At 42.9% G+C, this 17067-nt stretch overlaps 1 protein-coding gene across 3 annotated transcripts in view; it reads left to right on the top strand.

Moving 5' to 3' along the window:
- GPD2 (glycerol-3-phosphate dehydrogenase 2) overlaps positions 1 to 17067 on the top strand; it is a 112565-nt gene that overhangs the window by 19729 nt on the left and 75769 nt on the right. For all 3 annotated transcript variants that reach the window (XM_077320005.1, XM_077320006.1, XM_077320007.1), the window contains exons 2-3: positions 1332 to 1442; positions 16619 to 16790. In XM_077320005.1, the coding sequence (XP_077176120.1) occupies positions 1341 to 1442; positions 16619 to 16790 (274 nt within the window). In that variant the 5' untranslated portion in view covers positions 1332 to 1340. The remainder of the gene's footprint in view (positions 1 to 1331; positions 1443 to 16618; positions 16791 to 17067) is intronic.

The raw sequence follows: 17067 nt of genomic DNA, 5'->3' as shown, positions 1-17067 counted from the left end.
ACTCATAGCTTGGTGGGGCCTGTGCTGCCCCATTGTAGGCAAAGATGGGTCTTGAGTCTGGGGAAAGTTGGAGAGCACTGAGTTGAATGATTAAATGTACTGTGTTTTTCAGTGTGTTTAGGGAAACAAATCTTTGTTTTTTCCTGATACTTTATGTTCTGTCATATTCTTCCCAAGCCCCAGCCAATTTGCAACCATGACAATCACTTCAGTATTTGTTGATAGTGAACGATTAAGACCGGAAAATTAATTATTGTGCAAGCAGGTTCTTTTGTTAGGCTAGATAAGGACAGGTGCTGAAGTAGGAGGAAAGTGTTCATTTCCTGGTAACTGGCAGATAAGGCACAAATTCTCATTGCAGAAGTACAGTCTTGGTTGCTTTGCTTTGTGACAGTTTCGTTTGGAACTCTGCTTCTTCAGCAGCATCCTCTCTAGTGTGATCTATCAAGACTTCCTCCTTCTTGTAAGCAGTTTGACTGGTCTTGCTACCTTTTCTACTGGATGGTGCATGAGCCTTCTCTCTCCCTGCCATCTGTAAGTCTCCTCAGAGGTATTCCCAGCATTAACTTCAGTGCAGTCCTAACCGGAGTGACAGTGGGCTTAGAAAGGAGTCGGTCTGTTTAGAATTGCATTGTATATCTGCTTGCAATGTATTACATATTGTTTTTATATAAAATAGTAGTTCCATGTTAGAAAAAACATTGTTTCCTATAAACAGTGGCATGCAATCCTGAAGGCCACAGCTAACCACATGTAGGCTGTTATCATGACTATCAATGGTGATAAGTGGACCTTCAGTTCCACTTGTTTTGCCTCCTAACACGTACTGAGTTACTGTCAGTGTGATCCTACCCAGAACAACTGACTTAGAAGCATGTATCCTGGCTATAAATGTATGCATGTTCATGGGATTGTATTACTTTTTGCCTGTTTTAAACATGGAAGGATTATGGAAATGGAGTAAATCAATGTGAGAACAATTCACAATACCTGGGTCTGAACCCCATCACATTTTTTCACCCCTGTATTCTCATGAGTGTTGCAGTTTTAGCTACCTCCAAATCTTGCTGCTGATTAAACAAATGTAAGTGTTCCCTAATGTGATCTTCATAAAACTCCTATTAACAAATGAACTTAATTTATCATAACTTCACAGATCTTAAAGATGTTGTTTCATTTACATTTGTAAGGAAAGATCCTAACCCAACCCCCTTGTATTTTATCCTAATACAGTCATTGTTTTTTTTTCTGATTTGTTGTTTCTGTTCCAAACAGGTATTGCATATTGATTTGTAACATGGTACATTCTCTTGTTTTTTTTTTTCTTATAGCACTAAGAAATGGCTTTTCGAAAGGCAGTGAAAGGATCTCTCCTTATTGGAGGAGGTGCTGTGGCAACTGTGTTCGGGCTTTCACAACTTTCTGAGTATAGAAAAAGACATGTAAGTATTTCTTCAAAAAAATTGCACACACTTATGTAACACAAAGCTTGAGCCTTTTTGCTTCTTTGTTGTGAGTGGTACCACCAAACACTGAAGAGTAATGCAGTCCTTCCCACCCATCCTGGGATGTGATGGTTCCAAGTGACTCAAGATGTAAGGGGCTCTGACCAAGACTAGAATTTGCTGTGTAAATGAGGTGGCTGAAGTCTCTCTCTGGATCTCATAGTCCCTTACCCTGTCTTTGAACGTTGCAAGTTGTGAAACTGCTGATTTTGAGAGCTGTGTAAGATTTTTAAGGAACTTAAAAGAGGGCATATTCTGCATAATGTGCACACTGCTTTAAGGCAGACTCCCATGAGGCTGTATGTGCCAGTCTCATGGGTGGCCTGTCAAATGTAAGTCACAGATGACCGAATTACTGTCCCTATTCATCCATGAAACATTTTTGTGTGGAGGTCTGATTTCGCTGCCAGCCTGGCCCTCTTCAGACATTATCTTTGTGTTGTTTGTGAACATGAACAGTTGTCTGTTCTTCAGAAAGGCTGTTATGCATGTTCCAAAGCTGGAATATACATGTGTCACCCCTTTCAAAAGAAATTAAGATTTCATGTCAGAGAAATTTGTGTGTAGTGCATTTGTCTCATACATGCATTAATAGTACCATAGAGGTGATGACTGTAAACAGTTTGAGTGTTGATCTTGGTGTAAATATAGAAAGTCTCATAAGAATCACTGAGTGAATGCTATTACTTGGCATTGGATTTATTCTGTAGCAAATTGTGTTTTCTAGCATTTTGCACAGGCAGAAGAGGGGGTACCACACAGTGCTCTGGATATTTGTCTATTATTCACCATAAGAACAGGCAGCTGCTGTTTCTATCTCTTGGAGCTAATTTATGCAATTGGAATTTCTTGGAAATGTGGTGGTTACAAGGTTGTTTCAGGGGGCTATTCACTGTTGTTATCATGTCCACAAACCAAGTCTATGCAAATAGAAGAAGAAGAAAAGTTGGTTCTTATATGCCACATTTCTCTACCTGAAGGAGGCTCAAAGTGGCTTACAGTCGCCTTCCCTTTCCTCTCCCCACAACAGACACCCTGTGAGATGGGTGAGGCTGAGAGAGCCCTGATATCACTGCTCGGTCAGAACAGCTTTATCAGTGATGTGGTGAGCCCGAGGTCACTCAGCTGGTTGCATGTGGGGGAGTGCAGAATTGAACCCTGCATGCCAGATTAGAAGTCCGCACTCCTAACCACTACACCAAACTGGCTCTAGGGGAAGTGCATGGTTTTTCAAGTTACCATTCACCATTTACATCAGTAGCACAGGATTCCATTGTTCCCCATGTTGCTGTAGCTTAAAGGTGATCCAAAATACTGTTCCTATGGGATATGGGATCCCCGTGAACAGCATTGGGGTATATCTGAAGTGGAAGGGGAAGTTTCAGCTTCTATGAGTGGAAATCTACTGCTTGATGCAACTTACAGTTGGTGGTGTAAGGGTCGCTACATTTCTTGTAGAGGGCGAGATTACTACCACGGACTACACTTAAACGTTTCACAGTCTCCTCTGTGTGGGCCCTGTGATGGATAATGTGACCCTTAACCTCCTCTGTTTCTTCAGGGCTACTCTGCATTCAACCAGCTTTTGTATATTGTAGCTATTAATTGCATTATTGTTCATATGACCACTTGCTGTGGCATGAAAGAAAGACCTTTGGTTCTGTTTCAGCTCTCTTGAGCTTCCAGTGCAGTTCTGGGATCTGTAAGCAAACTGGAGGAAGACATAAAATACAGGCGTTCTCATCAGTGTCTGTTAAAAAGACAACCCTAGAGATACTTACAAGAAGCATTTAGAAGTGATTTATTAGATGTTTGAGAATGGTGGATGAATGCCTCAGGAAAACTTGTATGTACACAATACACTTGTGTAAAGAAATTTGTGTGCTCCTAAAGAGAAAGTCTTCAGCTGTGTACATGTTTACCTTGTTCAGAGGCAAGGTGACTAAGCTATAAAGGCATTTGGTACTTGAACTGGTATAACTTGCAGATAATTGTATATGTAACCTACTTTTCTTTCATACTTCAAAGCTGGTTTTGATTAACCAGCCAGGTATCTGAGCAGTTTTCCTTTGTTGAATGGTCCAGTGGAAGGGGACTTGTATTAATGTTTGTGTCATTATAAACCAGCATTTTTCAACTTTTTGACTGTGGTAGTACCGCTGAAATATTTTTCATGCTTCGAGTTACCAGGAAGGTATGTCAGCTGACCATGCCTCCCTTCCAAAGGTTTAAAAGTCTGACAAAGGTTTAGGACCCACCCCTTCCCACCCTCTCCAGGCCCATCATTGGTCATTTTGTGAAGGGGCTGATCAATTTTTAACCGCTTCTGCGGAGCGGATTAAATAAAAGGGTAAGAGCTCCTGGGGAGGAGTTAGGGCGGGCCCTGTCCAGGATAAAAACTCGGAGGAGTGAATCAGGAGCCATGAAATGGCTCCTGATTCGCCCCTCTGAGTGGCTCTCAGGGGCTAAGTGGCCAATGGGGAGCCACGCAAAGCGCGGCTCCCCATTGGCTGCTTGGCCCGGCCTCGCCTCAGCCACCAGGGGACTCGCCGCACAGGCGGAGTAGACCTCCGAGGTGGTGAGCCCTCCTGGCCACCTCTCCTCCCCGTGGGAAAAGGAGCAGGAAGGCAAAGGCTTCTGCGTCCCCGGGGACACTGCTGGGCGGCTCGCAGAGCCCGGCCGCGCCGTCCCCGGGCCCACAGAAGACTCCTGCAGTCGGGGGGGGGAGAAGGCATCTAGCGCCCATTTTATTCAAAAATAAAATGGGCTTTTAATCTAGTCAATAATAATAATGAGCTTTTCCTTTCCTCTTTGCTCAGAGCCGAAAACAGCAAGTACAGGGTGGGAGGGCTCTCCCCAGCCACCATTTTAAAAATCCTCATGCCTCAGTACTGTGGTTGGGAAGCCCTGTTATAAACTGTGGAAGGTAACACAGCATTCTTTGGGCCTCTTCTGTTGCTGTTTTCTTTCTCAGGTTCTAGCTAAAGAGGTAGATGGGGGAGGAGAATCAGGTTCCTTGACTACACATTCCCTGTCTCTCTTTCTCTCTCTCTCTCTGTCTCTCCTCCCCACCCACCAATCAATAGGGTAGCAAATGAATGGGGAAGATCTCACTTTTATTAATAAATTTGCTCTGTAAACATACATATTTCCTGACAGTGCTTAGTCTTAAGTAAACAATCACTTTAGCAGTAAAGTGGAGGTTGAATGTGTAGACATATGCACAAATACAGGTTCGGGGAGAGATCAGGAAGGAAGGCTTCCGTATATTGTGGGGAGAACACCTATGGTTCATAGGAAAATTGTGTTGTTTTTAAAATCAACCATGCCACCATCTAGAACCTGTGGGCAATGGATTGTCCTTGCGTTGTCTGTGAGGATGGGTAATAGCAAGTAGAATGTAGCTGGCAGTTAAGCTGAAGAGATGAAAGTCGCCTGGACCCTTTAAGCTGCTAGGGTATTAGTTTCACTCCGAAGTTTAGAGAATGGAAAGAAGTTGTGAGGACAGCTTGCTTTGCCTCAGCCAAAATGGGCCTTTAGTGTTCTGTGGTGGAAAGGCTCAACAGAATCAATTGCAAATGGAGTTGCCGCACCTGCGTGTTTGTGCCCGCGCCTCCCCTCATAGCGAAGTACTTGCTAGCAGATGCAAATGTGCAGGCATGGTAGCTTCGAGTGCCACACGTAGAGCACCTCTCTCCCTCTTCCCTCCCCCCCCCGGTCCCTGGGCCTCCCCTACCCCGGTCCCCGGCCTGAAAAAGGTTGGGGACTACTGTCCTAGGTGACCTATTGTTTTGAGCCGTACTTATCTCCAGGGTGAAGAGGGGGACATGGGTTGCCTCTTTACTTGAAACTGATTTCCCAGGCTGCTGCCTGACTGGCATCCATTTTAGCCCAAGCAGTGCCCTGCTCTTTTGGTTTTAGGGCAATGTTCAGAGGGATGCTTTGGCCTTAAGTGGTAGAAGATGGAGTCCGACTGCTAACAATGTGAGAGGTTGTATTATTTGAGCGAGTGTCCTGCATCTTCCAGGGGAAGCCATGTTCCTTACTGTAATATGCAGTATGCACGCACTCTAGCCTTGCTCAGGGAGAGCTGCTACAATTCCTGTGCTCCAGGCGGTTGCTTCTGGGTTTGAACTGACACTGGCTGCAGGGAGCCAGGCTGCATGCTGAAAAGGAGATGAAAAGGAGGAACATTTTCCTTCACTTTTCTTGCTAATTTCACCACAGCCTGCAAACCTGTTTAAAAGAATGAGTTTGCACATGTGAATCTTCTTTGGGAGCTCTTACTCTTGAAACTTGCCTTACTCCACAATGGCTAGATATACAGAACTATCTTCTGCAACCTTTGTGAAGGCTTGTGACATGAAGGGGCTTGACAAGAGAATTGCATATGATTTTTTTATGCTTTCACATGATTGTAACTCATATATCCATTGTGCATCCTTGTTCCCTTGTGTCCGCTGCCTATACATACGCAATCTAGGACAGCAGGTGGAATATAACCGGCAGGATTGACAATAAGGAGGGGACAGCCCATTTACAGTGTTGACATATCTAAGCTGTGGGCTTGTCCAGCAGCTGAACTGTCCTCTTTTTAATAATGCTTGCCAATCAAACAGATGACAGGGTAAAAGACCTTCCTTGTCTGAAAGATGCACAAAGGGATGTTGCCCCAAGACGTACTCTAATTGGCTGCCCATTCCAGGAGGTCTGTGGCTTTTCTAAATGAGTCTTTTCAACACTCACCGGCACTGAGAGAAGACATAATTCAATTAGCATGCACACAGATTGTACCCTATATCCCTTAGAAACATCTAATTTACTCTGTAATAAGCTAGCTTTCAACCTGATGCCATTCACCCCTCTATTTTGAGAAATCATAGACTGGATTGGTTCCTGCTGTAGCTATGTTAACTTGAAAACAAAGCACTGTATCAACACATTTTGAATGTGTAATACTAGTATTAAAAAAGCAGATGATTTGTTTTCAGACTGGTGTGCAGATTTGCTAAATACAAATACTGAATGATAGTTTAATTGTTGTGTATATTACAAAAACATTGGTTAGTTCTATTACTGTTTTTAAAAAATGTGCAGCCCAATCTATACAGCTTTACTTAGAAATAAACTCACTGGAGAGCCATATTCACTATAATCTGTGGGGCTACTCATTTTTGTGTCGTGTTCATATAAATGTTTTTATGCACGTTTTTTAACAAACGATGTTCAAATATCTGCAGGTCTTTGCTTCTTTCTGTTCTTTTCTGGAATGTGTGTGAGAGATTGGATCCATGCGTGTATGTTAAGTGATTACATGTTACCTTCTTGGTTTCCTTTTGAAGCTCAGGAAGGCCTCACCCCTATATTAGTACAGATTTCTATAATTTTAGGTGCGGGAAGAAAAAGCCAGCTCCAAACGCTCCCTTGCCATTGTGAACCGAGAGGAGCATTCAGAAGGATTTTCATCTGATGATGGTCCTTCGGCCCCATCATGCCGGTCCGTTCCAGGCTCTTGTTGCTACTGGGGCCGTGAATGACGACAAGCGCAGGGACGTACTGCCTGCCAGACGTACTGCCTAGAGGCTCTGACCAGGCTTCCAACGTGGCTTGGAAAGAGGTTCCATCTGACTCTGCGAACAATGGTACTTTGCTCGTGTAAGACTTGTCTTTGAGCCTTCCCTCGAGGTTGGGCAGAATCCAGCCAGTACTTAATTGTGGCAGACCCAGTCTCAACAGTGTAATCCACACTTTGGCGTCTGACTCTTGCCCTAGTTGGCTGCCTCTCCCCCTCTTCCCCCTATTTACTCATAAATCTTCCTGCATCTCACTTCCGTGTATTTTTACAAATATTGCAATTGTGTTGCTTCTTGCATAAATTCTGAAAGATGTCTTCCTCCTAAAAGAGTACAGGAACCATATGGGAAATCTTGCTTGAATTATTATGGCTTGCAGTAGTGTGTGGTGGTCCTGGAACTTGATTTTTGGCTCAGCAGAGGGGACACTAAGAAAACATGGTGGAAGGCACTTACCAGAGAGCATTTGGATATACTGTACTATACATGAAAGTAACCTCCTTATTTCAGTTGTCTGAATAGCCTTTCTTAGGAATATAGCCTTGTTATTGGTAGTCCCTGTGTATTTATAGACCAGTTTACAGAGTGAGAGAAGCAAGGGGGGATATATTGCGGCAGCTTAGTAAATGGAGAAGGGCAGCTGGGTCGTGTGAGTAGGTGTTGGTAAGAGAATATTTAATGTTGTCGTGATTTTGGAGTTAAGTTACATGAGTAATGATGTATTTGAAGCCGCAGTGGCTAGAAATACTATTTCTTGGTGTACACAGTGAAGCTGTAGGGCAAGGGTGTCCAAACTGTGATTCTCCAGATGTCTATGGATTACAGTTGCCATAAACCCCCGCCAGCTGGGTTCATGGGCATCTGGAAAGCCATGGTTTGGCCATAACTGCTGTAGGGTGCCTGTCACTGCCATTGATTGTTCCGTAAGTTGGGTACTTTTATAATTTTGTCCTCCTCTCCTGCCCTGAATTTTAGGAGCAATTATGAGAATCTAAAAAGAATCTGGAGAGCTAAATCTCAAACCCAGTTTAGACACAATTGGATCAATCATCATTTTCTCTCTAGTACCACATCCATGGAGGATGGAGGGATGGCCACTAGAGGGCAGGATTTAATGTTTGAATCATCACTCGGTCCCCGAACCAGTTGCCAGTCCTAGGGTTCAACTGTGTTACACATAAAGAAAAACAGTGATGCAGTTATCTTGGTATTCCTGTTAGAAAAGGAGTCTCCCAGGACTTTTTCTTGGCTGCTTCAGTCCTATAGCAATATGCAGGAATATAGAATAGAATCTTTCTTATTTTATGGACTGGTCCCTGCTCCGATCATGAATATAAACTTCAGCTATATTTCTATGACTTGTTCTCTGTTTTAGCTTAGAACATGGAAGAAAGTTAATATTGCTGGCAAAGATTGACTGGATCTGTTTAAGGCTGCTACAATGTTCATATGTCTTAGCACCTGTCCTCCATACCAGTCTTCAATATCTTCTTTCGTGCAGTAGAAATTAGTAAGGTATCATATTCATTGTGCATAGTCCAAACTGCAAATGTCACTTATCAGCTATTGCCTTGGTATAGAATTAGCAAAGCTGAAGCTTTCTAACATGAAATGGAGTTTGTGGTAAGACACATGTGGTCTTTCTTAATAGTGGTAATTCTTAATAACATTTTCTAGTGGTATTTCTTAATAATGTCCTCTAGTTTATTATTATTATTGTTGTTGTTAGTATTATTGTTATTATTAGTATTGTTATTGTTATTAATTGAATTTCTATCCTGCCACTCCCACGAAGACTCGTGGCGGGTTACAGTAAATAAGATATACATAAAACCCCCAATAAAATTAGCCCCTAAATATCTAATACCATATCTAAAATGCTGTGGCGGAAGATACCACTGAAGTCCCACTCACTATCAAGGTGGGACACAAAAGAGGGTGGGGGTACGTCGCTGGCAGGATGAATTATCCTAATTCAGAGCAGGGGAGGAGGACAAAATTATAAAAGTACCCAACTTATGGAACAATCAATGGCAGTGACATAAACCCTACAGCAGGGGTGGCCAAACCATGGCTTTCCAGATGCCCATGAACCCAGCTGGCAGGGGTTTATGGCAACTGTAATCCATAGACATCTGGAGAACCACAGTTTGGGCACCCTTGCCCTACAGCTTCACTGTGTACACCAAGAAATAGTATTTCTAGCCACTGCTGCTTCAAATACATCATTACTCATGTAACTTAACTCCAAAATCATGACAACATTAAATATTCTCTTACCAACACCTACACACATGACCCGGCTGCCCTTCCTCTATGGAAGAAATGAATTCCAATTGATCCACAGAGTTCATATATAACTCAACCTGTAGGTACACACGTTATGTGCAAACATCATGCCAACTTCTGTATGTTCCTGATGAATTTGAGCTTTACTTATTCTTCACTACTATCCTGTCATCTGGAGCCAAGGTAGAAGGTTTCTTTGTTAAGGAATTCTTTGATATAACCACAATTAGCTGTTGTGACACTTAAAATTTGAGTGCGTTAGAGTTACCTTAAGCAGGTACCTTCTCAGGTTTTAGTGAAAAGTATTCTTTGGATGGTGCAATTTATTTGTTTGTTCAGGAATCAAGTTGTATGTGTGTGTAGAATCCAATTTATTAAAGCATCCAGATATAGACACTGCTAGTCATGGGTTTAGAACTGGGGGTGGGGTTTCAGACTGATTTTTCAAGGCTTGATATGGCTTATTGCATAACAAGAATGTAGTGGAGCAAATGTAGCGTATACACCAAGTTCAGTTAGATGTCTGAACATAATTTGGAATTACTTTGGAATGGAAATAATTGTAGATTTTTAATGCTTTTTATAAAAATATTGTTCATCGTCCTGGGCACCCTTTAGTAGAAAGGCAGCTCATAAATATAGTACATCTACAATTGTATGTATAAAGTGCCATCGAGTTGTAGCTGACTTGTGGCAACCCCAGGAGGAGACTTTCAAAGCAAGTGAGAAGCAGAGGTGGGTTTTGATTGCCTTCCGCTGCAGAGTCTTCCTTGGTGATCTCTCATCCAAGTACTGACTCTGCTTAACTTCTGAAATATGGCAAGATTGGGCTATACCATGTGGCCTTCCCTGCCAAATATACAACTACATACATACATACATTTGTATGTTGGAGTCAGAATCAGCAATTGTGTGTGTGTGTGTACTTAAAAAGCCCTACCTTTGCATATTCCTTGCACAAACTCTGTCAGAACATTTTCGTGCTCCTTAAAACTATAATGTATGTGAATTATTCAGGTAGAAAAAGGTTATTGGTCCCCTTCAGACTTTGGCTTGGAAAGCTTGATGTATGCCTCGCTTGTGAGTCACCTTTAGGCTACAGGTTCATGTTTATATGAGTGGGATGCCCAAATAGGACTAAAGCACTTAAGGTGCTGGAAAAATCTACAGGTTTTATTTTGTGGCCTTTGCATTTTAAGTAACTCTCTGGATCATTTAATTACCTGGCAGCAAACCATTGTATATGAGCTAATCATTTTAATAAGTATCGGAGGCAGATTACAACCTGGAATTATAGCAGTCTTAATGTAGATCATGCAGTACATAACCAATATTATTAAGATCTCTATTTAATGTGAATTGAAAAAAAGCACCCTACATTCTTGATCAAGCCTATTTTAAAGCACTCTGAAAGACCTTGGTGCTCACCATGCGATCCCATTGGTTCATGCCATTTCTGAATAAGAGCAGTCCTGTGGTTTAGAAGTAGAACAACTACTTTGCATGCAGAAAGTATCAGATTTTATCCCCAGTACCTCCAGCTAAAAGAACCATATAGTCGAGCCAGTATAGTGGTTAGACCAGGGATTTCTGTCCAGGAATCTAGGGAACCCTGGAGTTATGTGAGAGCTCCCCAGGAATTGTGACCTTTCCCAGAAGTTCAGATGGCCTCTGGCATCGCTAGAATCAGTGGAGGCTGCTTCTGCTGTTGCTGTACTAATTTGTTTTTCTACAATGGAAATGGTAAATGATCGATAGATTGATTTGCTCCTGCTGTTACCAGTGCAACCATACCTCTGAAATGTAACAGTGCTACCAGACCTTGGATTATACCCGTTGACAACCAGACCCTCTGGACTGTATTCCATGGTGTTAGAAACCCTGAATCACCACCTATAATAACAGACCTCATTGACCGTTTATGCACTGGAGGTTTCATGCTGGGTTACAGGCTGGAGTTTTAGTCGTGGCAGGTAGCCCCACCTCTTCCTGCACTCACACAGGGGTGCATTTGGCCCAGTGCACCTCATCCGCCCCCTATTTGTGCTCTTGCACGAGAACTGGGGCAGTAAAGTGCCCAGTGCATAAACGGTCATTGTGGGACAAGAATAGCGCTTGTGTGCTTTTTCAATCAAGACTCTGGACATTTGCTCTGGCCTAGACATAAGACACAAGTCAGGCCAATCTTTCTCAGTGAAACTTGGTGTGAATGACTGACCTCATGGACCCAGCATCCCTGCATCCGTGGAAAACACACAGACAGGGCTGGCAACCTCAAAGAGCATCTTCCTTCCTGATACTAACCCCCCCCCCCACTAAATAGGCAGATCTCAGAAGAAACTTCTTACCTTTGAAATTCCCTTCCTATCCACCCAACCTAACGCCAGCTTGCCAAGAGCCTTATTGCTCCATATAGTCACCCAGATAAAACTAGGTCCCAAGTTTCCCAGATCATTCTCTTTGATCACTTTGATCCTGGACATCCTGAATAAATCAACCTTTTGGGCCCACATCAAAGGGGGCATCTGTACCCTTTGCCCAAAGCCCACGTTTTGCCTAAGTGACTTTTACCACATACCTGGCTAAGGAAAGGATATAAAAACCCTTCGATGGAGCCCCCAGAGTGCTCGCTCCCCTCTGGCGATGCCCGACTCAGATGCTGGTTTCATTTGTGTTGCTGACCCCCTCCCACAGCGCACCCCACTTCTCCATCTGCGCAAGATAGTTAATCATATGAACCTTGTTGCCCTCCTCTCTGAACATAGACATCTCCTATCTTGTTTCTTTCTGCTGTAGGTGTTAGTGTAATTGCTTAGTCTTATTCCGTAAATAAAGCGACAATATTATTTTAAACAGTGTTTGTTGTCTGCCTTGGATTCCTGAAGGGCTTAATCACCTTGTAAACTGATCCTGCTAGTTAGTCCCCTCTACATGATTCCCCCAATTTTTGATCAGAACATTTTGGGATAACAGAGCATTTTGCTTAACACTGCACCTTACTTCCATAGCCTCTTATCCGAAGGGGCATATCACTACTTCTGGGATTGCTTGAAAATATTTCAAGGGTTCTTCCATGGGCAAAAGGTTAAACAGACTGTGTTTGATACTCAAAGTAGGGTTTGAGAAACCCCAGGTTGAATATCCATTCTGCCATGGAAGCTTGCTGGGTGCTCTTGAGCCTGTTGCACAGTTGCAGCCAAATTTACCTCCCAGGGTAAAATGGCTGAGAGGAGAATGATGTAAGCTGCTTGAGTTCCTTATTGTGGAGAAATGGGGGGCATATATGAAGTAAATAAATTCCATCTGAGACAGAGTAGACCCTACTGATCTTGGTCTAAGGCAATTTCATGTATTCAGTATTTTTCATTAGGATCTCTAAAGCACTTCATAGACATTATGTGAGCGCTCTGTACAGTAGTTCAATATTATCTGCATATTGCAGATAGGGACTGAACACTAATGGCTTTCTTAAAACTGCTTGGTTTGTGAACTGTTGCCTGAATTGAGACTTGTTCTCAGTTCATTCTTTCAACAGTATGTTCTAGTTTTCCTAGAGTACAATTACATTATAGTTTTCCGGAATACTTATTGGTCAATTCTGTTGAAATCCAGCTATGTTCAGGACTGAGTGGCAAATGTTCCATTCAGTGAATTGGTGCAGAGAGTTTAGAAATACAATTTCTGAGAGCCAGCGTGGTATAGTGGTTAAGAGTTGTGGCCTCTAATTTAGAGAGCTGGGTTTGTTTCCCCACTCTTCCACATGCAGCCAGCTGGGTGACCTTGGGACAGTCACAGTTCTCTTAGAGCTTTCTCAGCCTCACCTACCTTATGGAGTTATCTGTTGTAAGGAGAGGAAGGGAAGGCAATTGTAAGCTGCTTTGAAGCTTCTTTGGGCAGTGAAAAGTGGGGTATAAAAGCAAATCTTTTAGTCACATTCATGACACTGAGATTTTTAAAATTGATAAAATTTGTGTACTATTTTTCCTTAAAAGCTCAAGCCATATTGAACCAATGATACCCATGTGTAAAAGGCCTTTGCTCATATAGAAGTGCCTTTATTTGATAGGGATGTACAGTTGTTGCATGTCTATAGTTATAGATGCAGTGGTTTGGATGCACCCGTTTTTCTGCATATGAAAAAGAAGGGAGTCCTTTTAGGCTGCCAAAAAAAATCTAGCAGTAAAGATTTTCATTCCACTGTCATGCCTGCATCCCCCAGTCTGAGGCAGAACAACGGATGTCACATCCGTTATCATTTCTGTTACATGGAGTGCAGCAGTAGATGTTTTCCACAGCAAAAAGGTTTTGCTGGGTATCATGGGACCTGAATGGAGTATATGGGAGAGGAGCTGTAATGAGGATCATTGGGTGAGATTGGGGGGGGGGGGGAAAGCTGTCAAGGCTCTAACCTAATCTGTCCTAGTCTGTACTGTTTCCCCAGTTTTCTCATGCAACAATGGCTGTCTACTTAGGTTTACTTATTTGAAGAGAGATAATGATGTAAATTGCTTTGGGTGGAAGGTAGGGTATATAAACAAACAAACAAATAACTCCAGTAGCTTTTATACAAAGTCCCCACATGTGCATAGCCAAATTTCTGGAGTAGTGACCTTACATCAGTGTATTGGTCAATTTAAGAAATGTTGTTTATATTAGTCTTAAAGTACATCAAACTCATTTTCAGTCCCAAAATCAAAGGTTGCTTCAATTGTTGTTTTACATGGGCTTAAAAACAGTGATAAGTGTTATTTTACTGTCAGTTTCCTTCCTGGGCACTAAATGTTAATAAAATGGATGCACATCTAATCATGTTGTGGGGGAGGGGAAAGCAGTTTTGGGTGCAGGCTCAGTATGCTACAAAATGTGTAATTTCATTTATTTTAAATTTGTGCACAGTTGGTGAACTTTTAAAATGTGTATATCTGAGAGCAGATTTATGCTATATTTCAAAAACCCAGGCTCCAAGAGCACAAATTTTAAATGGGAAAATAATCCAACCATATGAAGCTGCTTTATGCAGAGTCAGACCTTCCAACTTTTTGTTGTCTAAACTTACTGTCATCAGCTCTCTAAGAACTTGGGCAAGGAAATGTCTATCCCAAGAACCTGTATGCAAATTCTAAATGGAAAGTTTCCAACTGGGACATCATGCCATTTTGCTTCAGGAAAACAGTGCAGGATGGACAGCTGTGGTCTCTTTCCTTGCATGGTCCTGATCCAAATGGGGTTTTGTGCATCTTGCAGCTGATTCCAGATTTTGTACACATGGACGTGGGGAAATACGTAATGAGTGCATTCTACCATTTAAACTAAGGCCTTTTAAAAATATACCATGTCTAAAAGGTAAAGCACATATTGGCTCACTGTCTGTTACACGATTCATTTGTAATATAAAATTCAGGAGTCTGGTTTATTTCAGTTGTTTATTAATCACTTCTGTAGTTCTTTTCAAGTGCATAAAACACTATTATGATTTTGGCAGTCCTTGTAAGAGGTTGGGGCTGAAAAAAGCTGTCATTTATTATTTAATTTATTGAGTCCTACTCCTGGTCCAAGCTGGCTTTGTGGCAGTTTACAATAAAAATGCAGTTAATAAAATCCCTTGGCAGCACAATCCCATTCAACTCCCTACCAACTCAATAGTCCAGCATGGGCCAAATCACCCTACCCCAGCAAGCATGGCCTGCTGATCTCGTGGGGGGAGGGGCTTCTGCCCAGGGTGTTCAGTAGGCATCCTGAGGGGGGACCCCAGATCTTCCACAGCCTAGCCTCAACAAAATGCCTGGTGGAAGAGCTCTGTCTTGCAGGTCCTGAGGAACTCTGATGGCTCTGTCAGGGCCCTCAGCTCTTCTGGGAGCTCATTCCATCAGGTTGGGGCCAGGACCAAGAAGGCCCTGGGCCGGTTACTAACAGATTCAAACCTGCAGACCAAAGAGCCTTAAGGGAGGCGGTCCCTCAGATATGCACGGCCCAGACCTTGGATGACCTTGATCTGGAATGTAGTTGGCAACTTATGCAGCTGCCTCAGTACTGGCTGGATATGGGCCTTCCAAGATGACCTGGAGAGGACCCTAGCAGCTGCATTTTGTACCAATTGTAATTTCCGGGTCAAGGACAAGGGAAGGCCTGCGTAGAGTGAGTTACAGAAGTCTAGTGTGGAAGTGACATATTAAATGGTTTCGATCTTTTGGAAATGGTGGAGGGCAAAACTGGCTGCTAAAATGTTTTTGCAGTTTTTAATTGACGGTTATTCATGCTGTCTTCAAGTGTAATACCACAATGAAATGTATGTTTTTTTCATTCTTTTGTAACTGATATATCCTGTATGTTATAAATTGAATACAGATATTGGCTGCTGGGAAAGTCCTTTGAAAAAACAATTCAACTGGTGTGGTTTTCAGATGTTGTTTTGAAGACACTGTTACTCTTATGACTTCGAAGCCTCAGTGACAGCTGAGAGGTGTGCATGTCCCACTTTTGGGTCAGAGGGCTGTAAGCCTTTTCAATGTGCTGGATTGTTCCCCTCCCTTCCAAAGGCAGGGAAACACCCCGGTGTGCTGAAAAGGCTTTGAAGCTCTTTTGGCCTGACAGCTGAGAGGTGCACAGGCCCTGCTGTCAGGCTGAAAGGGCTGCAAACTATTTCAAAATAATAGATTGCTTCCCTCACTTTGGGGAGGGGGGGTCCAATCTGGCCCACTGAAAAGTCTTGCTACCCTTTTGACTTGACAGCTGAGAGATGTTCACGCTGTGTTGTCAGACCAAAATGGTTATTTATTTTATTTATTATATTTATATACCGCCCTTCAGTTGTCACCCCCATTTCTGTGTCCCCCACTTCTAAGCAGCCAGAAGGGAAATGGCCCAGCCCAAACCAGACTGATTCATTTGGGGGGGGGAGTGTTGGGTTGTTTGGGTTTGGGGGTTTGTTTCACGGACACCCCAGACCAAACAAGAATTTTCTGCTTCATGCCCATCTGTACATATGAAAGCTGAATCAGATTTTTCAGCTTTTGCCTGATCGCAATGCTTCTTTCCTGGTTTCACTGTTGCGTAATAGGGGGGTGGGTGGGTGGGTTGTCTGGGTTTGGGGGTTTAGTTCACGGACACCTCAGACCAAGCAGGAATTTTCTGCTTCATGCCCATCTGTACCTATGAAAGCTGAATCGGACTTTTCAGATTGTGCCTGATTGCTTTTTTCCTGGTTTCACTGTTATGTATGGATCTTAACATGTTGCCTTTTTATCTTTGCAGGGCCATCTTGCATCTGTTGAAGCTTCAGGATGTAAGGTCCTGCAAATGCAAAGCCATCTTCCTACCAGAGACAGTCAGCTCCAGGCTCTGCAGAACACTAGTGAATTTGACATTCTTATAATAGGTGGAGGCGCCACGGGATGTGGCTGTGCCTTGGATGCTGTTACGAGAGGTGAGTCCTGCAAGTCTGGAGATTTCACAGCACCGTACATCCTTCTTCTGAAATTCTGGTAGATATTTATAATTAGGATGTTTTAAGACTCTCCCAGCAACATCTGCCTTCAAAGAAGTGGATGGCTTAAAGCCGGCAAAGGCTGGTTCACAGTCTTGTTGGCCTTCATGGCTGAATTTCCAAAATGTAAAGGGTGACGCAACAAAACGCCTGCTATCCAAGGGGGAGAAGACTGTGACGATGGACCCCCTTCGCAGTTCTCCACACTGCGGTAAAT

This window comes from Paroedura picta, chromosome 2 (assembly GCF_049243985.1).
Source record: "Paroedura picta isolate Pp20150507F chromosome 2, Ppicta_v3.0, whole genome shotgun sequence".
Lineage (NCBI taxonomy): Eukaryota > Metazoa > Chordata > Lepidosauria > Squamata > Gekkonidae > Paroedura > Paroedura picta.
The sequence above is the reverse complement of the archived record's forward strand: the minus strand, read 5'-3'. Positions and strand labels throughout refer to the sequence as shown.